At 43.2% G+C, this 24,550-nt stretch overlaps 1 protein-coding gene across 2 annotated transcripts in view; it reads right to left on the bottom strand.

Annotated features, from left to right (window-relative positions):
- Positions 1–2,151: 2,151 nt before the first annotated feature.
- mxi1 (max interactor 1, dimerization protein) overlaps positions 2,152–24,550 on the bottom strand; it is a 29,553-nt gene continuing 7,154 nt past the window's right edge. For both annotated transcript variants that reach the window (XM_034120526.1, XM_034120527.1), the window contains exons 3-6: positions 24,167–24,196; positions 7,977–8,091; positions 6,561–6,759; positions 2,152–6,026 (exon numbers count right to left, since the gene is read on the bottom strand). In XM_034120526.1, coding sequence (XP_033976417.1) covers positions 5,863–6,026; positions 6,561–6,759; positions 7,977–8,091; positions 24,167–24,196 — 508 coding nt within the window. In that variant the 3' untranslated portion in view covers positions 2,152–5,862. The remainder of the gene's footprint in view (positions 6,027–6,560; positions 6,760–7,976; positions 8,092–24,166; positions 24,197–24,550) is intronic.

The raw sequence follows: 24,550 nt of genomic DNA, 5'->3' as shown, positions 1-24,550 counted from the left end.
GTGTGTGGGAGAGAAACTCCCTCTGGAGGGAACTTTGGGATTCTGGCCTTTGTAGACCACGTACTGTATATGCACAAAAACATATATAACACACTACAGGAAAGGGGAAACCCCGAAAAGCATAAAAGGGCCTCTTTCATGTCACTGATGGTTGATGTGGAGCTGTAATCTAAACCAGATTATTTGTAGTTACACTGAGTCCTTAACGACCCTGAGGGAGCAACGTCTTCATTATCACTGCGTTTCTCACTGTGGTGTTACACGTGGTTGTTTACTACTTGGGAGGTCAGAGGCGTCTTATCCATTTTTTTACAAGATGTGATCACCCGAGAGTAGTATTACATGTGGTGGATGCTCATGTGGTGTGTTGAAGAGAAAAATAACGGTAAGTCTCTCCACAAGACTGCTTTGATCACACAGACATCATGTGATCTTCAACAGATCTGTGGCACGTGCTGACTGCTGAGGTTGTCTAACACGCTGTTTACACTATTTTGAGTCATGTGACACCTGAAAAGAGAGAGAAGTGACTTTATATGTGTTCTAAGATCGTGTTGTAGTTTGTATTGCTATTATGAAAAGCCTGTATGCTGCTATAATTAATCATTGGATTCATAAGTGCACATACAGTTCACAAACATTTATCTTAATTTATTGTTGACATCTGTGATAAGTAACAAGTTTAAGAAAAATACTAGGAGCTTACTATTTACAAGGCCAATAAGAACTTTTCATGCTGGGAATATAGATTCTTAGGAGAGTAAACATGTTTCAGTTAAATTACCTGATTTCAGAGTCTGTATCATATGAAATGTTCTTTGACTGTGGTTCCTGTTTATCAAGTTTGAGAAAAATATATCAAAGATAGCAATATTTAGTTGACACCCCTCGTCAAATTTGTCCAATAGCTCTGACGAATTCAAGTCATTATCACTTCTCAAAAAGTATACCTTGAGATATATTTGCAAGCATAAGGAGGTAAAACCATCTGGTATTTTTTATTTAAAAAATGCAATTAAATTAATAAAATAAATGTTTTATTTCCCAAAATCAACTTCAAATCGATTAAAGGAGTCTTAGCCTCCATGTTGCAAACCACTGTTTTGTGAATTTTCTTTAGATTCCATCAACTAGTTAATGTGTTTACTTGTGTAGGCTGTACGGTACATTTCTGACCTTGACTACAGAAATAACTGCACAAGTGTGTCCCTACAGATTTGTTTTCATATTCCTCTAGAGTAGGGGGAAATGTCTTTGAACCTTCCAAAGAGCTGAGATTCGAAGAGTCAGTGAGAAAGCTAAATTAGATTGCTACGTCACAAATGTGAAACAGCCAATTGCAACCGCCGACACACAGGAATACATTCAAAGCACCTGTATATAAATGAGTGTGCACAACACCCTCATATCCTGCAGCCTCAAAAGCAGAGCAACAGTTAGCATTATGTGTAACGCTTCCTTCCATTTCTTCCAAAAAAGTCCCACTAGAATGTAACAAGTTGTCAGCCACTGCCAATTGAAAGCTAGCAAGTTAACACAACAACATCAACAAATAAAATATGCTAACTAAACTTACCATTCTGATACACCTGTGAGCCCCCGGTATGGCATCACAACAAACTACACATGTCTGTCAAACACGTGTCTGGAAACGTTCGAAGTTTTCCTCTAATGTTGAAAATATATGTCAACAAGATGCGCATCCATAGACTGCGCACTTTATATATAAAAATGCATATGTGCGCATGATGCGCACATATGCATGCGCACTGCTCAAAGTAGCGCGAGCAGCGGTGGGCGGGGCCAGCGAGGGAAACATTTGGGCGTGGCTTCCAGCGACGATTGTTTCTAAGGTAACCCATCTTAAACACGATATCTATCATATCAGAGTATTTTTTATTTGTTTATGAAACCTGCCTGGCAGCAGACCTATTTACTCTTTATTGACATTTCTTATAGGAAATGTATGTTATGTTTTGTTACCTCTTGTCGGTGTCAATAATTAAAAAACAGATATGACCCTTGACAGTTTGTAAAAAGAAGCCTTTACATTATTTGGAATAAATTATAGCATGTTTTGCGGTGTTAGTCATTGCTTTACAGTTAATTCAACATGAATACATTGCATTGTAAAAGAGCCCGGTTGAGTCATTCAGGTTTGAAAATCTTGGTGTTTTATTGTAAGTATTGCATCTTCAACTTACACGGCTAGAATCATCATCAGACAGCATGTTTTACAAAGGATAGCCACAGGTTCAGAACAACAGGACAACTCCCCACGTGGGACTACTCGTTTTGGTTGGGCTAACATATTCCTCATGTAGCTGTTTGCTCAAAGCCAGATGCCAGAATAGAGTGTGATTTACAAAATACACTGCACATTCTGGCCAAGCTGCAAAACTGGGACTGAACCCTCCTAGAAAGTTAACCTGGACCATAGGACTGCATTAACTTAAAACACAGAGGTAAAAATATAGCTTTGTGATCACCAGTTTATGAAGATATGCTATTGTTTTGAATATGCAACATATAGCCAGAAACTCTTTGTCAGACATCCCAACTAACCTGGGCTGATCCAGGACCAGTCTGCACCTTGAGCTCAGTTAACTTTTTTTAGCAACATTTTTGCTGCATATTATGTGACAGTCCCAGAAATTATATTAGACACTGGCTATATTGTCTCTTTTTTTGGACAAATATGCTCCAGAAGTCTAATATTTAATGAGTAGCAGGTGGGAATCAGCCAAACTGAGATCAGTGCAGACTCGTTGTGGAGCAGGTGCCTCTCTAAAGCTCAGCCTTAGTAAGAACATAGAGCACACACGCACGCACGCACGCACACGCACACACACACACACACATTCATACACACACACACACACACACACACACACACACACACACACACACACACACACACACACACACACACTGTACACTCACATGAGAGAGGACAGACCTGGCCTCAGTAAAATCAGTTCTTACAGTTTGTTATATCCCGTCCGGGACTACAAGTTTAGACTAGTTTTTCCACATGAGACGATACAATGAGTGCCAGACAGTTTTCACACATTTCAGTGGTGAACAACAAAACCCATCACTATCAGAATCGCTCCACTGTGTTAAAAATATATTGTACTCCGAGCAGGTTAAAAACACCAATAGGATGCGATCCGGGTCTGAGTGGAATTCATTTTGTTGTCAAACACAGGACCTTTTTCCTGTCAGCAGTGCAGGTTCATGAAACCAACATATGAAGACCAAAAAAACAAAGAGTTGAAGGTTAATAACTTAAACAGGGGAAGAATAAATGTAAACTTTCCCTCAGAGATATATATATATATATATATATAGAGAGAGAGAGGACACTGAGGCGTTCTAAGGTGTTTTTGGCATTTGTTTTATTTAAATAGTCAAGCACCTGAAGCATTGACTTTCTGATTCAGTGCCAAGTCCAACAACCTCAACATAGCTCCTCAAAGAGCTTACATGTCAAACTCTACACCTTAATGACGTCCTTCAGGAAAACCAAAAGGATTTGTTCATTTTGTTGATTTTTTTCTTGAAATCCTCAGTCAGAGGCATTGAATTGTAAATGTAAGACACATTTTGTCAACTAAAACACAAGTCTAATAGAGACTACAACCCCTCTAATAGAGGAAGGTGGAGTTTTATACCCCTTTTATTGTGTAGTAGCTGGCTCAATTTGCCAGTAAAGTCTTGGCTATAGATAAAACCTTGTGAAGAGATGACCCCCACCCCCTCAGCACAGACCCTAAAACAACGGGACAGGAGAATTGATATACTAGTAGTGAAGAAGGCTGGGTATGGAGGGAAGCCATCTTGTCTATCAGGCTATCGAGTTGTTTAGGGTCTGCATGCATCATCTCAGGCATTGCGTGTTGTTGGGGGGGGGTCAACTGAGGACAAGGCTGGTGACTCTAAACAGACGGGGCTCAGCACCAGGAGCAGCTTAGGGGCCGATTACATTTCAAGTGTCCATTGAATAAAACATAAAATTAAAATAAAACGGCTACATTTCATATCCCGTCCCACCCACACCACCCCGAAAACAAAATTACAATAAGCCATAAAATATACTATTCTTAAAATAAGGAATGAGGAATAAGCATCAAAAGGAGGAGTACAATAAGACAAAACCAAAATAAGTTAACTTCTCTTTCCCCATTGCGTGTGTCATTTCAGGGATTGAGAAATAAATATTTTAAAAGGAGTTTTTTTTTTTTCCACATACAAAAGGATTCAGGTGAGCTCCATGAGAGAAGGACAGTGGGAAATAAAATGTACATAGAGCTGTGGCTGAAGTGCAATTCTTAATGCCAGTGGAGTTGGGATAGCGAACATTGACATCATACAACCCGTTTTTTCCTCCCTAAACTCCAGGCTTTCCCTCCACAGATCACCTGACCACGTTAGGAATGCCAAATACATCCCCCCCCAAAAGTTTTGACATTCACAATAAACACAGGTCAAACAGCAACAGAGGCAATATATTCTATCCATGAGCTCTAACTTTTTTTTAACTCCTTTGTAAGGTTTAATTCATTAAGCTATTTTTATGTACAAACAAAAGAAAATACATTTGCTTTTTGGACGGTCACACAGTCTTCATAGGGGAGAAGAAAAATAAGAGGAAGGGGGTTCAATCTGACGAGACAAAAAGGACTACAAGAGTTATTGCTTGTTACTGCTGGAAAGAGAATGGACATCTATTCCAAAGTTTGTTGTTGTTTGGACTTTTTCCTTGTTGCTGTTCTTGTTTTGTTTTTTGTTGGTTTGTGCCATTTCTATGGACAGCTCTAAAGTAGGCAAGTGCAGGATAGCTTGTCGTAGCTGCTTGTCGAGGGGAGAGAAACCAAAACAAAACACACAAGTTACAATTTGCACTCTTTAAAAATGCACTGAGCACCCACATTCAACAGGAATGTTGTTTTTTCCTCCATTTTTTTGGTTGTTTTCCTCCGTGCCTGGTTGGAAACAATCACTGCAGACACACTTTGTTTGCTTTAAAAGCTCTGTGGTGGTGGATCTGATCTGCTTTTCCCATTGGTTTGTTTCACAATAGCACCAATTCGAGTGTCCGAGCTTCTGCGGTGTCGAACAGAGGTAATGAAAAACGATAAGACAAGGACTAAATTCAGGCCTGAAGGGACGTTCATCAGGGCCAAGCTGTGCTGATATGGCAAAGTTCACCCACAGTGTTGATTACAGTCCAGATTAGATGTGCTGCCGTTTAACCAGACCCAACACCACAACGTTAAGAAGGGATGCACAGGAAACACACAGCCCACAGGGGGAAGAACCCTAAACTCTGAATTATTTCATATCATACGAATTTAAGTGCATTTCAAGTCAAATTCGGGGTTGTGTAATATTACAAAAATTCAGACATTTAAGAGTTCATCAAAAGCCAAAAGGTGAAATCAATCATTCATTTCAATTAGGTGGGTTTTAAAAAAACAGGATGATGTTTTTTTTTAATATATCAACCAACTCTGATCTCCCTTTAAAAGCAGATTAAAATTGATGGGCAGTTTCACATGGCTGTGTCTGTGTCCCGGGTGTTGGTCTTGGCGGCTCAAAGTTCAGGAAAGCTTTCAGTGGAGCTCCTCAGCAGCGCAGGAGTAAAGGGGGGTGGGGTGGGGGGGGGGGACTAAAGACTAGGAGCCATAGGGGGCGCTGCTGAGAGGCAGGAGCGACAGGAACGCTGTCAGCTGTGGCCGTCGTAGGCGGAGGTGACGGCGGGGGTGTGTGCACGTAGACATGGCTGGATGGAGAAACAGATGGGAGGGCCGGCGGGTTTGGCAGGGAGGAGATGCTGGCGGTGGCGGAGTGGGAGGTCTAGGAGGAGAAGGCAAGTTTGACACTGCAGGAGGAGTAGCCCTCGTCGCTGGCCATGCTCTGCAGGCTGCTGTGGTCGTCCAGGTCGCTGGTGCTGGCTATGCTCACACTGTCCAGCTCTCCATGGGAGAACTCTGTGCTTTCCACATCCACCTCAATCTCCTCTGCAGCCGCCAATGTAGAGATGAGCAGAGAGAGGGCGGGGGAAGAGAGAAGAAAGGGAATCATTTAGTCGAAAATATCATATTTAAGTGTAAAGATAATGGGGTTGCCTAAAAGTTAAGGCTGATGATATTCTATGTTTTTAAGTCAACATATCCCAGGAAAAGACCAAAACCAACTTCATTATTTACATCACTATGTTATGGCAGTCCTTGTTAATAAATATGAATCCAATTAACATGGTTCAGTTTAACTTTAGGTTGGAATGACATTAACTAAAGATTAATTTAAATTGTAGGTTTGATACTTTAACTAACCAAAGCTTTCTTTAAATCCTTTCAGAAAGCATTTTCATTTTACACCTTTATCCGGGAAATTTGTGTTGATTATTTTCAGCAACACCTCATTTCACAAACAGCCCCAGAGGGACGGGTACAACCTCTATGTGGTGTGAAAACCCCCAGAGCAGCTGGAGGTTCATAAGGCCTTGTACTCGCCAAATTAAAATCCTGTTTAAAGACTGCAGCGTCACTCACCCTGGTCAGAGTCGGAGCGGTCGGAGCAGAGGGTGGAGCCCACACTGTCCATGCGTATCCTCTCCCCCTCCCCTGGGCTGCTCTGGGCTGCAGCACCACTGCCCCCCCTCAGCAGCTCCAGCTGGCGCTGGAGGTGTCGCTGCTCCCGCTCCAGAGACTCCAGCTGGTACTGGCTCTTCCTGTCTGCATCTTCAAGTTTCTGCTCAGGAGAAAGAGAAGGGGGAGAGGGAGAAAAGGTTAACTATGTGTATCAGAGACCTTTTTATGGAGCGATAAATACGTGTGAGGGTGTGAAGGAGACAGCCAGATAAAAGTGATGAAAAGATATAAATATATGACTGAGAGGAGGAAAGCTGGAAAACAAATGTATTGTGCTGAGATACTGTAGAGACGGATGTTGTTGTCTGTTAAGAAATTCCTTTTATATCAAACATTTGTCAGATACCAAACACTGCCTGTTTGTTTGCATTCAAAGACTAAACCCCATGGTCTTCCCTCCTGCCAGCTCTGGAATGATTTCCCTCGCCCGCCTTGTTTACACCGTGTCCCCTCACTTACCTGCTGCCTGTGTTTTTACGCCCTGGTGCCATGACAATCTAAGCGAGGGCCGTGGCAGGGACTCATACAGCCTTGTTGCACTTCTAACCTTGTAGCCTTATGTCACGGTCGCCAATAGTGACGAGCGTGACTCACGGCGACGGACCAAAACAATAGGCCATCAATAAGAGATGGAGAGACTCAAGTTGACAGCAGCAGAAGTGCAGAGTGGTGACGGCAGTAGCGAGGGGGTGCTTACAACAACAATATCGTCTTTATGTTACGTGAATGCACGCTACGGCAGGCTTTTTCCATGCAGACTGCTCATCCTCGGGCAGTCACATGCCTGTGTTTTAAGTGGATGGGAAGGCGTGAAGCAGGGTGTCTTATTGTGTGATATGCTCAGGCAGTGATCACCAGTGACCAGCTGAACACTGGCTGAGGTTTGTTTGCATACGCACAGTTTATTGCTACGGGAAATGTTTTATATTTACACATCAACCACCCAATGTTGAACTATAAATATTTATAGATGTATTTAAAGTCTACCCTTCATTTAAACTACTTCTTCATTTAGAAACTGTAATGATCCTTAGAAGTCAATTACATTTGCAATCAAAAGCAAAGGTCAAGACAAATAAAATCCAATATCTTTTTATGGTAGTGCATTTGTATGAACATATCATTACCTTGACATTATATTATGTTGTTTTCAACTCTTTTGCAGTGAATCACAATCCTATTTTATATCGTGTAGGTCAAATGTATTTCAGATCCACCACTGTTCTTGCTATTTATCTTGCTTTAATAATGCATGTTCTATTTTCACACTGTGGTTCATATTCATGAGTCTTCAGCTCTGTGGGCTTTATCCCGTACCTTTATGTGTGATTTGGCTTTGTTGAGCAGGCCCAGGGTTGTGTGCCGGTTGCAGTCGGGTCCCAGGGGTATGAGGGCCTTCAACCGCTCGAGACACAGCCGCAGGTGAGCTCGCCTGGAGAAAAAAAAAACAGAAAGCGAAATGGAATGATTAGATACATGACCACGTACCGTAGGGAAGCGCTAAGGCCTGGGCAGTCAAATGGGAAATAGTAGATAAATGTGTTGCTAAATAGCACCTGGGAATTGCAATATGGAAAGTACTCACTAAGACACTATTTCAGCAGCTTCCCTGTGTTCATCTGTGCATTTCTCATTCACAGATAACAGGCTAAAGACAGATGTCAAGCTATCCACAGGACTTTACATCCAACCCTTATAAAAGCACCTAGTTCTGATCTCCTAAGGGTGGATTTTTCCCTTCTCAAAGATCTGCACTTGAGCAATCTGTCACCTTGGGATGCAGATGTTGTACTCTCACTTTGTGAGAATCCACCAGCTGCACACCGGCTCATGTATTGTAAATCCCCAGCTTATAGTTCAGCAAGGCAGCGGGATACATATGATTCACGTCTCGTGTAAGCCTAGAGACGATACATTATCCTCTGCAGGTATTTCTTGCACCCGGCTTTAGTTTCCCTTCTCGCCTGCATTACAAACAACACGTTTAAGCTGTGTGTGTGGGGGGGGGGGGGGCAGGGAGGAAAGGTGTAATGGCATTTCCTGGACCCTGCTCGGCTCGGACGTTCCATCATCTTGACAGTCCCTTATCCCTTGACTGCAGACAGGCCGGGGGTACTATCTATCCTGCTAATGGCTCCGAGTTGAGAGGTAAAGAGTGATAATTGTAGCTATAACACAATCAGTACTCCATTAGCAGGGGCTGCCCTTTCAGCTAGCCTGAAGGGAAAAGTGGAGAGACATTGAGAGCCGGTGGACTCAGTGGAGCCACCCAGGGCTTCAGGAACAATCTCTGGGGGAGCCCAAAGGAGACAAGCCCAGGGGACCAGGGCAGGAATTCACTGCACTGATTAGGCTGGGCCAGACTGCTCTCTGCTGCTGTCAGACTGGTGGAGACATGTGAGCACTGGTGTGTGTGCACGTCAGTGTGTGTGTGCGAGAGAAAGGGAGGTTCTGCTTTGCATGGATGGTGCTGATAAGAACCCAAGAGAAGAGCGAGCCATTGCTTAAATACAGTATGCCTGAGTGTGTGCTTAAACTACGTGACAAAGACAAGAGCTGTATGTCTAGGGAGTGAAAGAGGAGGCACCCTTATTTAGTCTGAGGTGCAAAAGGTTTGGAAGTCATAACACACATGTACACTAGAGCTGCAGAGATGAATGGATTAGTTGTCGGCTGTCAAAGTTATTACTTGATTTATCCTTTTGAAAGAATAAAAATACTACAATCTCGAATTCCAGCTTCTTAAATTTGGATATTTCCTTGGTCCTTACTCCGATATGACAGAAAACCAAATGTCTTTGAGTTGAGGACAAAACAAGACATTTGAAGATGTCATATTTGGCTTTGGGATACACTAATAGATAGATAGATACGATGTGGGTAAATGGTGAAACATCTTGATTGTTCTATCAATAACATGTCAGAAAATGCTGAACTGAAATTACAACTTACAGGACAATTCTTAACAGAATAGTTGATCAAAGAAATAATCGTTAGTTGCAGCCCTAGCGCACGTTTTTCAGCCCAGGGTTGGTCATGATGATCGGCTCGGTTCAGGTCATCTGTCTGTGTAATCAGTCCTATTAAAAAGGAGAGAGCAAAGTCCACCTTCTTTATCTGTGAAATGTCTATCTACGCTCGTCTCATCTGAACCCCAACATACACACGCGCTCGTGCACATAGACACAGATATCAGCCAGCAATTAATCACTTTCTACTCCTCTACAGCAGCCTGGGGGGGAACACACAGCTCCAACGGAAACACACCTAGGACACTCTACAGAGAGGACATGGCAAAAGATCTGTCTCAGAAATACAAATGATCTTTTGAACACTGTAATTACGATTAATACTCGATTGTGTGGAAACAAGGCATTTTACTGCAACGTTTGCTATGTAACCATTTTCAAATTAAGTAGGCCATGTACAGGGAACGTTTGCTGATAGGCCGATCAATTATTTATTATGCAGCTGCAGCTGACACAAATATAAATCCGCGTTACAGGCAAGAGCAAACACACACTTGGTCTTGAACATCCCTTGTTATCTCAAAAACTGTGTACCACCACTACATGCATGTGTGTGTACACTGTAGGGACATGTTGTACATTCTTACTTTTTCATTAGTTATACAAACATTTGTGTTCGTCACACAGGGGCACGGAGTGCCTGATAAAAAAAGGGCAGAGCAGGACACCCGGTCATGTATGGGCCTGTCTGTCTGTCTGGCCTATCAGGCGTCGGGTTAACAAACGCCAGACACCGGAGATCTTCTCCTCCACTCCCATCCAGATTAAAAACAACTATCTCAGCACACAACTTTAGATAACCTCCACTTACAGCCATTCCTGTCCTTATCCACCCCCCCCCCTCCCTCCCTCCCTCCCTCTCCTCTCCCTGACCCAACTGACATGACAAATGTACAGAGGAAGCAGGGGGGGTACGCTGACCGCACTGGCACTGCAGTATCAACACGTATCCGGCCCTGCTATGACCCGCTGAAATATGCCAATTATGGTTCTCAGTGCTAAGACTTCTATTGCTGAGTGCGGTGTAGGGCGTCACTTTTCAGGGTGCTGAATCAACACTTTTTGCAGAGTCAGTGTTAACCTCAAACACCCTAACACACCCATATGCCTGTGATGATGCGGAGGAGTCTCTCTCAGCACACCGAGTCCTGTTTATGTCCTTTTTCGCAGCTACCTCATGTGCCGTGTGAAGTGTTCTTGCAGAAACACATGCTCCTGGGTTGGCAGCATTCAAACACACTCTCTCTGTGTCTCGTATTGACAGACTGACATGTGAGACGTCTGCCTGACATTTTGGACTAATCTCTGGGCGCATGACATGCTCTGCTTCGGAGCACTCTGATAACTACAGGAGGTCAAAGAAGCCCTGAAAAGCATAAGAGGGAGTGATGGAGGAACAGTGTGTGACTGTGAGAGAAGCAGGAGAGAGAGAGAGAGTGTACTTATGTGTAATTCATGACCATCACATTGGGCTGCCTGCTAATGGGAAGTATAACAACTGGAGTCCTTTTCTTCCGCCTGCAAAAACCATTATGCCCTCAGAGCGTCGGGAAACTAAAGATAATGGCAGAGACTGCTTTATCATGTTAGTCTGTCCCAGCAGCGCTATCTCTAACTGTCTCACTAAGGGGTTAAAGGTCATTAGTTAGTAGCTACTGGTGATGGCCCCAGGACAGGTCACTAATCCCTGAAATGGTTGTTTACCATTTGGACCCACAGCAGAAGAGCTTAAGCCGTTTGCGTCTTACAATATGAGTGGCGGCTTGTGGCAATAAATACCAGCGCGCAGCCGCCAGAATCTCCACTCGTAGCCACGTTACGCAGCAACAGAGCCTACTGTTTCCCTGGGTGCTTAGAAAAGACCTATGCTGGTTATATAAACAGCAATGGATTTACTATGCAGCCCTATAACTTCCTGTCCTCAGCTGCTAAAGCTAACGGGTAGTAGAGCACACTTTCTTTACCTGTGACATCACAGGATGACAGGGCCGTGTCAGTAGGTTGATATTAATGTGGCTTTCAGATAGGGGTTAAACTGCTCACCTCAGAGAAGTGTCAAAGGCAGATATAATGGCAATAGCAGCTGATATATATTATTGGGCAATGAATGGCCCAATTATAAAAGTATTTCAAATAAAAATCACAAATGAAATTAGGGGTGTAGCTTGCAATAATGTTGACTCATTACGAATAGTGAAGGCTATTGCTCTGCCCTTTGTATTTCCAGTGTCCTAATGAATGGCACAGTGAGCTGCATGTTGCCTGAATGGGGAACTCTTCATCTGTGGAGGATTACATAACACGTGTCCAGTTGCTACCAGGACCTGTACGGCAAACTGTCACGCACAGCAGGGATATCAAATCCCTCCCTGACAGCACGACAACAATGGCAGAAAAGACTTGCTTTTCCTCGTATTCAGCGGTGCCCAGATTCCAGGGATGGAGCATTTAATAGCATGTTTCATTCTGGTTTTGTTTTGTGTTGCCTTGCGGCGTCACCTTAGCAAACAGCTGCTTCAGAAATCCCACACTCTCTGTTATTTTGAGGCGGTGTGGACTCCTTCATACAGATCCATTTATAATGTAACTGGCTTTTCAAAGGGAACCAAGAAGTTACATAGAATCATAGCGTGTGTGTGCCTCTTTTATCAAAAAGTATAATAGAGCTGTATAGACGGGAGATTTTGTTTTAATGGAAGATGGTCAGTTTTTCATACTTTTACCACACAATGAAGCCTCAATTCATGGCGGCTTGGTTCAGAAATGACCACAAATCTTCACAATTATTTTATCATTCTTTAATCAAAGATGCAAATATGCAATGCAAAATGTATGATTCCCGCTGATATTTCAAATCATATTGCATTACATTTATTTGAGAGGAAAAGGCAACTCAACTGGTGCATTGCAAATATTTTTAAATCATTCATAAATTCCCGCAAGAACACATTAAGGCGAAACATGTCTTAACAATTATGCAAAACCAGTTCATTTATCACCCTACATAACCATCAAATTAGGAGAATCAAAATCTAAAAGCACAACCTGCAGACACAGCCGGCCTTCCCTTTCCTCCTGGGACAATGGGGCGCTTCCACTCTACCAGTGTACGTTTGTGTGTGTGTGCATGTCTGTCTCATTCATGCTTGTGTGTGTGTTCCATGGTTTGTGTTCCTGATGGGCCCCAGATGGGTTCGCAGGCAGGCGGCTCTGCCTTTTGGCTTTGACATGTGAGCGAGCAGCCAGCCGGCCCCGGGTCACTGCACCACACCTTTCCTCCTCCTCCTCCTCCTCCTCCTCCTACCATCCTGACTCCCTGTGAATCACATGCACGACTTTCCTCTTCCTCCCAAATCCCACTGCTTTGTACGGTTAAGTAACAAGGAGAAATATTTATATCAACAACAACTCTGTAGACATTGCTGTGCTGCTCTCCCTCTCACTGTAGCTGTTTTCACTTGTTCTTGTAATGCGTCAAACTGCCTCCATTGTGATTGAAGCATTCTTTTTTAGAGAAGCACTTTGAAGCTCTCCCTGTTGGTATGGGAGAGCTGCCCACCACAGCTCTTACAGAACCTACGCACATCATATGTGCATCTCTCATCAGTGCACAGAACAACAGCTCTGCACTCAACCTCCCTCGTCCTTGTATCTTTTCGTACAAACACACATACACACCTGCTAAGTGCATGTGCCTTTGGATTTGCACTGAAGGGCACACACCTCAGTGTACATTCACACATTCTGATATCTGATATCTTTGTTGTCACAAACTAGTGTCTGAGGATTTCAAGGGCTATTTGTCAGTGTGATCAATGTGACGTGAAACAAAGAGTGTAATGGCAACAACAAGCAGTAATACCATCGACATGACAAGAGCAATCAGCGCAGAAGTGTCAAGAAAATATTCCAATTACTCTGGGGGGACAATGCAAATGAGAAGTGTGAGGGTGTCATAAACATCCCCAGTCTTGGTTAAATAACTTGCCCTTTAAACTTGTATAAGACCTATTCAACCAAAGGATTTGTTTCTCACTAACCTCCAAGCTGCAATAACTTGTGTACAGAATTCAGTCATTAAGCTAGCACCAGTAGCCTCAGGTATCAATATTAGGACTCTGCATGAAAAGTATTGACACTAAACAAACCTCGACCTCCTGACAGAAAAACAGAACTGGAAATGTATGTAATTATTACTCGAACCATGCCGCATGCTTTCAATCCATTATCAGCAATTTGCCAAATGGCCTTAAGGACATTACACTCCTGAATTATCTGATGCTAACAACATCTAATCTCCCTGCATCATCCCTTTTTTAATAGGGCTCTCATCATCTCAATTTTCCTTTTTGTTGTATGGATATGTTATTTTCAATGTTATTCTTTTGACAAAATAAGGCATAATTTTCTATGCTAAGGTGCAACCTATTCTTTTGTTGTTACTTACATAAACTCATAGCCTTAGCTTGTGTTACCTGTCTGCTTAACGGACGGACATTTTTGCAAATCTGATGCCTGGCAATCCTTTGGGCATTGAGTATTTAGAGAGGCAGGTGCTGAGCAGATAAAAGGAGAATATGTATTCATGATAGTTTTCTTTGTGTGTGAATAAAATAAATGTCAATAAAAAGCAACACCTATGTCTGAACATCGACAGAACTGCATTTTTGCTTATTTCCAGGAACCACAGGCAGCTGAATAGAGCACTGATACATAACCACAGTTTCTGCTTCTTCATTCAAAGCCCTCTGGAACCAACACTGTTAGTCAAAGAGCGAGCAATAGAGAGAAAAATATGGCTGCCCTAGATTCCAAACTTGTGAATTCATAAATAATAGAAAACTTCTCAGGCCATCTATGATGTCTGACATAATTACTGAACTTGCTCTTAACAGGGGAGGGTCATGTTTCCATCCCAGATACCAGTCAATATACTTCTTCCTGGCCAATCCTACAATCTCTCAAACCCATTTACACGCATGCACGTGCACGCGCACACGCACACACACACACACACGATGACCTACTTGTAATACGTGCAGAGGGGGAGGAAATGTGACCCTTCACCCAGTTATTAAATTAATTACACATCACCAATGACCGTCTCTGCGGTAAATCTGCCAAAGTGACATGCAAAAAGATATTAAGACATCATTATACGGGCTCTATTAGGGAGGGGGAAAAAAGAAAACTTGACTTTGGAAAGGAAGCATTCCTGTACTGTCTTAAGTGTCGAGCCTCATTTAAAGCAGGCGCAAATCACGATACACAGCGGTGCCAAAGATTATCTGAATGATTCGAGTATTTTGTAATGCAAAGCCTCATTTAAAGTAGACTAAGCCATGTCCATCGTGCACTACATTATATCAACAGCAAATTATCTAACGATCTGGCGGAAGGCAATTCAATCAAAGACAAAATCTGGGCACAGATGTTTGTTTTGTTTTTCCCACAAACATTCCAAATCCATTATTTCATGGTTAAAAATAGCAAGAGTGATGCAGGGTTGCTTGAATGGTCGGGACTGGTTGCTAAGGGGAATCACATGTAAGGTTCCCTCCCTCCAGATCATGTATAGTGAAACATGTGAACATGTGGCAGAGGGATCCATACCCTGCAGATGGTGACATACAATATAAATGGAGAGGAACGCAAACCACATGGCAGCCCATACATGTGTTCCCCATGATGCTTTGCTGTTCAAACACAATCAAACTGCTGAAAAAAATCACAATCCTGATGATTAAGTGGATCAATTCAATTTTTTGTATTTCATACTTGGCATATATTATCAAAACCTGGAACATTTTCAGCTCATTTTGCTTCACTGAAATACAAATACAATGAAATAACTTGCATTTGGCTTAATTTATAGTGAAAAGAGTACGGAGAATCATCCTGAAATGTGCATTAACACACTGTAGCCCCTAGACATGAGCAACTGTAGTGCAGCAGAACAACTACAGGAAACACAACGGTCCTCTGTGTTTGCTCACCACCTTTGTTTACTGGATCGCTGAGTTAACACAAAGAGCTCGGTTGTTTTTTCTGCTAAGGATGCCTCTTCTAGGATTCTCTGCTTTTTTATGCACCCTATGTCTTTCTCTCATTCTCCCTCTCTCACATGACTGCTGTCGGTGGCAGCCAAGGTCACATGTCTCTCCATACAGACAGTGAACACCTGACTGAATAGGGTTTTTTTTTTTTTTTTTAAAGGGGGAAACTACCACTCATAGGTCGAGTGCTGGAACAGTCATCAAAAAGCCAACAGCATGGCTTGCAAAACTGGCGCCAGCCGTATGTGCTTTTGCCAACTACAGCTTTATTATCTGAGCTATAAATGGCACTTTCAGGAAATGACAACTGCAGATGGAGACACGCTTTTGAATAAGTTGAAGTTTAAAGTTCTGTTGGTGATTTATGATTTGTCACATTGATGTATAACTCATGTTTGGATGGCATGTAACTTGTGTTTAGGTGTTATTTACAAACTGTGCCAAGTATTGGGCAGTTCCACTAAGTGATGGTGGGACTACAAAAGTTAGATTCTGTCTACCGCTGTGTCAGTTTGTGCGTCACGTTTTCTACATGCACTCGCAACATTAGAGTGATCTTCCGACAGCATCTGCAGGGTCTCTTTTTTTTCTGACAGACTGATGCTTCCCTCATCTCTTTTATGAAACACGGACAGATGGGATGGATGCAGAGAGTCAGAGCGAGATAGAGAGGAAGGGATATATACAGAGTGGGGGAGGAAGGGGATGTTCCGTCCGCGTAATCTGCCCAGAAACTAGCCATGGGCACGAGCGAGAGCCAGTCTGTCAGGAGTACACTGGGTTAACCAATGACAAACGACTAAAATCGCCTCACTCACTTCAAGTTCGGACTTTTAACATCAATGCGGCATGTTCAGCCAAATGCTAGAAAACACATGAAAGGCATGCTTTGTGTTGAGCACATCCATCCAAAGTGTGACATGTGCGTATATGTTATGCATGGTTGACATCAGTGGAAATGTAACCCCTAACCCTGAAAGATTAAAGGATAGGCATCAGGGGGAAGTAAGTCAGTAATAGTGTGTTCTTTGTTATAACAGTGACAGCAGGTGAATGCCTGAGAGGCTACTTTAATTGTGAGTGAGTGTGACAAAAGTTCTGTTTAGTTCCACATTTTCATCTTCCACCTGACAATGAACAGCAAATGAGCAAGGACGAAAGAGGCAGAACTATTGAAAACAAAAACAGCAGCTTGACTCTTCAAGATGCTCTTCAGAAAATAAAAAGAGCTTACACGCGTTCCTTGCGCGGTTATGATAGCATGTGGCCCACGTCCTGATGGTTCAATCCTCCACTGAGGGTTTTACTACACTGTCCAAACTGACAGCCAGTTGTTAAGTTTGACTAACCGGGCTGGGGAATGAAGGGAATGCTCATCTCTCTCCCACACACGGCAACTGCGTGTGTGAGGACTTAAACAATTATTTACAAGTCTTGGGACACCATGGGATCCATGCTGGATGATGACCCATATTCTGACTAGATGGCAGGGAACGAAAATGAAATGCAGAGGGGGTGAAAATGCATTGCTGCATGCGGGTGGGTGGGAAAGGGACTTTGATATTTCTAAGCATTCAGGCAGTTGTGACCTCAATCCCAAAAAAGAGATTCAGCGCGGCGAAGAGAGAGAGAGTCTTTCCGATTGGCAGTAAAGCTCACTGTAAAAACGCATATGGATTTGGGGCTGAAACCACAGTGGAAATAAAATGCAAAAGGGGGTTCAAAATCAATTTAACTGGCAGGAAACCCTCCCCAACCAACCCCAAGGCCACAAGTGGTAAATAAAGCGAGACACAGTTGATTACTAGGCAGACCAACGCTGTTGTCACGCGAAATACGCTGAAGCCACAAACAGCATCCGCCATGCATAGCAACAGTGCAGAGGAGGCTCAGAGGGCAGATTGGGAAGTGGAAGACAGAGATGAAGCAAAAGGCGATGGAGTTTCAAAGGAAAGGGATGAAAGAATAAAAAAAAGAATGTGTTCCCTTCAAGAAAGAGGCGCAAACACGTGTGCACACACACGTACGCATGCACACGTGCAAAGTGCATTGGAGAAAAAGGGAGCAGGGAGGGGAATCGCTTGCTGCTCAGCAGAGCCAAGAGACTCTGGGGCTGAAGCCCATCACTAACACACGGATTAGTTCACACGTGCACACTGCTTTTAATCTGCTCCACTGAAAAAGGTTGGAAAAGAAAGCAGGCGAGAGACAAAAGGATGGAGTTAACCAGAGACATGGCCATAGAAACAGAGCCAGGGCGGGGTGGGTGGGTGAGAGGAAGGCGTGATGGAGTTTGTGGGAAAGAGGGTAAAAGAGATGGAGGACGCCTTTAGGTGCAATGTACAAAAACCTCAGCACTGAAATTACCAATGTGATCAATATGCATCAGTCTTTAGCAAATGCCCAAAATCCCTTGAAAACACACTTTTAATGCCCTCTTCCTAATTCCCTCGACCCACCCAAAGTCCCTGACGCAGTGACGCACCCACAACCCTCACTTTCCCCTTTAGCCCTGTTTGACTCCAGTGGGAAGGGCAGAAGCTTTGGATTAAAACTCCAATATGGCCTGGCTCCTAATATGGGCCTGGTGTAAAGCCATGGAGATTCAGCCAGATGTTGGCTCTGGGGGCAGGGAGGGGAGAAGGTGGAGGGTGGATGTGGATGGGAGGGGGTGGCCCCGTTAAACCACATCCTCTTTACAGCTGTGGATGTGTTTTAATACCTCCAATAGAAGGGCGGGGGTTGGAGTGTAATCCAAACATACATTAATGTGTAATGCTTAAATACACATTAACATGTCCAGACCCATGGACACACTCACCTTTCTCACTCACTAACTTAACTCGCCGAGTCACTTAACCTACTTGGCACGTATGTCACTCCACAGTGGTTAGTTCTCAGCACATGAATGGCAAATAATGACATTCATTGTACTGATGATGAGAGAGCATGTGAGGTAGCTGTTACGAGAGTTAGGGGTGGGGACTTCTCTCACTGCTTCTTCATCTCACAGCTCTCATTGGTGAAAAGCTAACCTCTATGATTGGTCAGAAGGCAGTGGTGTTTCCCCCTTTTCCCCCAGATTTACAGCTAAAAATAGAAGTCAGTGTCAGATTTAGCCTAATTGGGTCTGTCTTGCATCTTCTACGAGCATCCTTTTCTATTTACGTCGGTCTTTCTCCTTAAGGTAGAGATTAAGTTAGCTCGGCTGCTAACGTGACAAGCTGCTCCAGAGAGGAGGAGGGAGGAAAAACAAAGGAGCATTTCTTCCAGGAACAGCATGTAACCGCATTTGGCCCAAAGTGGGCTTATCAACAAGCCCGACACAATGCCGTTAATGGAACAGGTTGAACAGCACACTATGTGGGAGGATCTGAACACTTTGTACAATACAGCCTGAACATACAGTCCCCGTTTCAATTGATCAATTTGAACACTGACAAACACATCACTGAGAATGAAAACAACCCTGGACTTCTTTGGTTGCACGGTCCCTCCTATGAACGTGTGCAGACACACTTTTGCAGGGTGAGGGGGAAATAAGAAGGCGTCAAGAGTCAAGGGTCAGAAGAGAGAGACAAGTCTGGAGTGATGGGTCGGCTTTCAAGTGTCGACATTCGATCCCCTGTGTGGGGCCATCTTTACACCTGTCTATAGAACATCTGTGAGGGGATGGCATACGACGATGTGAGGCAAAACAAAGGTGACCTTTAATTTCACACTGTCTTCTATCATCTGACAGCAAGTCCACAGAGCCGTACAAGTCTGCCTCAATAAGCACTTCTCGTAGCTGATATCAATCTTAAGTGACAGTATTTTTTGTAACGGAAAATAAAACATAAAATTGGTTGATTGTAGAGAATAACAAATAAGAGATACAATGATGCTAGTCGATAATATGCTAATTTATCCAATATACCATTCCCAATTATCTTTACCAAGACGTTTTCACGACAACAAGCTACAGAAAGAGTTGAGAGCTTTTTTTAACAGAAAAATACCGACTTTCTTTTATCCTTTGGGTTGCTCTGTCCCCTTTGGCGCATGTGTCTGATCCACACTGCCTCCTTTTAGACCAATGGATTTTTCAGTTTGTTGAGGTTGAAGGCGTTAAAGTGCCTCTCTTAAAAAAAGGAGTGTGAGTGGCTCCTTGAGTGTGCCAATCCATAAAAACTTTATACTGTCAGATACCTGGCAACCCAGCAGGATCGTGCGATTGAAAAGTAAATCAATGCAAGCTAATTCACTTTGCTCAACTCAGTGCTAGACACCCACAAGTGAAAATGAAAGTATCTTGAATTGGCTGTGGAGAGCAGGTGCTTTCCTGCTGTGCAAAGTACAGAAGTGTAAAGGTACTTTCAACATCTTGGAAGCAAACTACAACCGTGAAGTCTTGCTAGGCTCCATAGTCAATTCATTGGGAAAGATGTTTAAGATGAAACTGAAAGCACCAAGGGAATGTTCTGAGTATATGGGGGCACATTATTTTTGAGGACTGAGACACTAGAATTGGAAAACAAAGATTTGCTAGAAAAAAGGAAACACTCTTTTGGTCCAGAAAATCTGTTACCCATTCATTGTCCAATAGTCTCTCTGGTTTCAGGCTTCGAAAGGGACTATTTAATGTTCACATATATTGATTAAACTTTCCAAGGCCCTGCATAACATATTGAAATTCTTTATTTCGGCGGTCTTCCCCTTTAAGAAGAGAATATGACCTCCTCGTTACAGCTGGGTAACTACCACACTATTTGTCAATGAGGCAGACTTTAGCCACAACCACAATTTGTCACCATCTGACCATTGGTCCCACCCTAATATTGGCTCATGTGTCACTCGGTTAATTACAAGTCTCAAATGCCCACAGTGTACACACTGACACAGTGGGGGTTTGGGATCAGGCTTGCGTGTTGTTCAAGGCTTCCCTTAGTCAGGTGTGTTTGACCTATCTCTCTGCTCATCCCCATCAGCCTGTCAATTACTTCCTCATCCTCTGACACCGATGTTAACTAAGCAAAAGCCAAAGCCAAGCTAGGCTATTAAGGACTAGTACCGGGTGGCCTGTGATGGGAGGGGAGCTGCTTGCTCTAGCACGTGTGCGTGCTCTAGCTAGGCTCACCAGACCAAAGATCAAGTCCTGTAAGCTGCTTTTCTAAGCCAAGAAAAGCTTACAAGTCGTCACGTTGGTCGGAACAAATGGTCCCAGTTTTAGGCCCTGCAGCAGAGCCCGAGAATAGGCTGCACTCACTGAGCAGACAACAGAAAGACTAGTGAAGCAGTTTGGCTTTCTTCGTGGAGCATCAGAACAGACAGACAAAATGTAGCCCAGGCTTATTCATGTTTGACTGCTCATCCAACCCCAAGGCTGGAACAGCAGTACTGTCTTTATAGCCCACTGGTTAAAAAGAATGGAAATACACAGAGGGCTTCAATCTCAACAGTTATGTACCCTGTGAAAAATTTGTTTTACTGCCTGGAGCAACTAAAGGTCTTACACAAGGCCTGTAACTGGACAAGTTACCTTCAAAAGGATATTTTAAAGAAATAAGACAAGTAAGCTCTCAAAGCTGACTGTATATATGAGTGGCTCTTACACTTTGCAGACTGAGAAAGAAACCCACATACAAAAATAAAAACATTGACAGTTGAGAACACTCACAACAATCCAAAGTTGACTGCAAATGAGGTGTGACTATTTTTATTTACTATTTCACGAACCACAGAGCTCACATCGAATCCCAAGTGGGCAGAACTCATGGAGACTCCCTACAAGCCACCCAAGGTCAACCAGCTCCCAACTCTAATGGGCAAGACTGAACCTTTTTAATATTCCACAGGCACACACTAAAAGGCTGTTTGCGAAACTCTTAATGTAAAAAATCAAGCGGAAAAGCTATTATTGGTTCCACTGCTTGGACACTGGGGAACAATTATGCTGTGTTTTTTAGAAGCATGGATTTGATAAACAATATTAAAATGAATAGGTCACTGTGGAGGAGGCGGGTAAATGATAAGCGACAGTTCTTGTGGATTTATCGTAGGAAGTAAAAGCCTGTTGTATTGATTATCCATAAACAGAGTCATCCAAACTGGAAGTAGAAACTACTGGTTGAAAAACAACACACATAACACATAAGAGCCATGGAATACCTTAGTATTTTACCGTGAAACTCTTTAATAAACAACGATTAACCAACATCTGGCAGTGTGATTTAGTCGTGAAATTAAGAAATAAAACAGGGCTGTTAGGAGGAACAGGATCAAAGCAGAAGAGCCACAGCGTTATCTAGTCCTGCTGCACAGTGTGAGGATCTGGAATGTGGGTTTGCCGCCCCACACTTCTTTCGGTCCCTTTTATCCGCGTCCTGTGGTCTCCGCTGTCAATGAGAGTCTACACGCCACAGAGGTAATCAGGACCTGTGGTAGCCATGCAAGGCAAATCGTCAGGCCGGCCACAGATATACAAGGATGATAAGTATTTGTCAACCTGTACCATAAAAGGAGCTAAATCCAATTTACATGACTTGGAAGACTGCTGAGATGGAACCAAAAGCTGCTGTTGTTGTCGAAGAATCATGCCATAAGCCTGACACACTTGGGTGAACAACTATGCCTGATACATAAAGTATAGCTTACAGTGGGGCATGTGCTTAAAGGGAATTGGATTAACTGCTGGCAACAAAAAAAAGAGAGAGGGGGGATTATAAACGATTCTGACTTTAAGTGTGCTTCTAAAAAGATGGATTACCATTTAAATGTTTGCCCTCTTTCTTTGCTAATGGAATTTTGAATTAGTCTTATACTGTTCAACTACTAAGCAAAGAACCTCACTGTGTTGAGCTGAAATGAAGACAAGAGGGGGGGAAAACTGGGTGTCCGTATCTGGATTTGGAACAATGGTGTGGTACAGGACGGCTTGTCCCCGGGTCACTCTGTTCTACTCTAGATCTCTCTCTTTCTGAGTATGCAAGGACCAGCAAGGTGGAGCCAGGAAAGGAAGGAGGGAGAGGATGCAACTTTCAAGGGATGTTGAACTCATGACAGGAGTACAAATACACGTACTTATGCAGTCAAATGCAAAAACACTGGGTAAATCACAGTTTTCTACATCTACTTGTATGATGCTGTGAGTTTTAATGCACTTATTAATTATCCCTCTAATGGATCCTAACTCTACCGTAATTCAGTGCTGAACCAAGCCAGCAGTGATCCCTTCTGTTCCACCATCTACAGGCTTTACACTAGTCTCAGATTGGCAGAGATGACTATAGCCCATAAATGGCCACACTACAAAGTGCCTGGCAGCGTAAATGTGGAAGCAGTGACGAAAACAGCCTTCGCACTGTGTTGTAGGAACAAACATCTGAGCTGGCTCTTTAAAAAAAGATGTTTTTGTGTGGGTGGAACAATGTAGATAAAGCAACCCCGCATGGGTGCTGCAATCTGCCAAGGCCAGTCTACCGACCGGCTCGCCTTGTGTGGCATCGCGTATGAGCAACGAGATGACACATCAACTCTTGTCTATATTTAACTCACTGGACGCTTCTCTTTCCAATGTTCCCATCCTTTTAGAAGAGTCTGACAGGGAGATTGGTGAAAAAACAGGCCGAGGTGATGTGTAATTACGCTGAATGGATCCCGCCTCCCACATCCTTTCATTGTACCCACACCCTCGGAGATAATGAAATGGAAGGCAAGCTTTTTTTTTCTATTTATCATAAATCCTGCCAGTCTAGCCGCTCTTATTTATGGTGTCAAAGAAAAAACCCTTAAAGGCTGGACCCTTAAAGCCTGCAAAGTCACAGAACGTAAACACCAGCAAGCATCCTATGTGGGTGGTGAACTCAATCTGATAAGGGCTTCTAAGAAACCAGTGTTCGCTCTCTTGAAAAGACGGTGTGGTAAACCATCACAATCCACGCTCTGCTTGAATACCCCACATATATTTTGCTGTAGATACTATCTTGAATGCAGAACTATAACTCAGAATAGAACTGTGATTGGGCTGGAAAGCTGCTGGAAAGCTACTGAAAGGACTCCTTGTTTGGCTGACATTGTTGCCACTTCCACGTACACGAAGGAAAAAATGTATTTTCATCAAAACAAGTTCTGAACTTTTGACTTCTGCCTGCATGCAACCTTGCGTGTTCCTGTAACTCTAAGCCCTTAGCCCGTTAACCAAACTGATGCATGACTTTTGGTGTGTGTATGAGAGGGGGGGGAGAATTTCTTTAACTGAACACAACTAAATCTCCCCTTACTTCTGATTGAAGAGGAAGTGATTTTTTGAAGATGTCAAAAAGTTGGAAGGGCAAAATGAAAGTAGGACATGATGGACTCTCTCACATGTCAGGGCAGGGTGTGTTCAGGTGTGACCTATCATTTAAAGGTTGAAATGTTTGGAAATGTAATGCCAACTCACCTATTCTTCTCCAGCTCATTGTGTGTGGACCTGAGGAGACAGAAAACAGAATTTAAATAAAGAGCACAGGTAGATTTTTGCTTGCTCAACATGCAAAGCACAACCCTACAGTATCTGTTCCTCGTGGCAATGCACTCCGTTCAAGGAAATAAAGCAAAGAATAGAGATAATAACTAAATGAGCTAGACAACCAGGAGCCAAGATTAGCACAATGAAATACTCAGTGGAATTTGACTCATGAATGTATTATTGAGTCCCAAAAGAGAGCAACTCTAGGCCCATTCTATTGGAGCCTTTACACCAACAGACGTAAATGTGACAGGCGGGCCCTCACTGTGGCATTATACGGCCTCTTCCTCAATAATGCACGGCAAAGCTCTGTGG

Source organism: Trematomus bernacchii, unplaced genomic scaffold, assembly GCF_902827165.1.
Source record: "Trematomus bernacchii unplaced genomic scaffold, fTreBer1.1, whole genome shotgun sequence".
Classification (NCBI taxonomy): Eukaryota; Metazoa; Chordata; class Actinopteri; order Perciformes; family Nototheniidae; genus Trematomus; species Trematomus bernacchii.
Note: the sequence above shows the minus strand (reverse complement) of the source record. Positions and strands in the feature narration are given on the sequence as shown.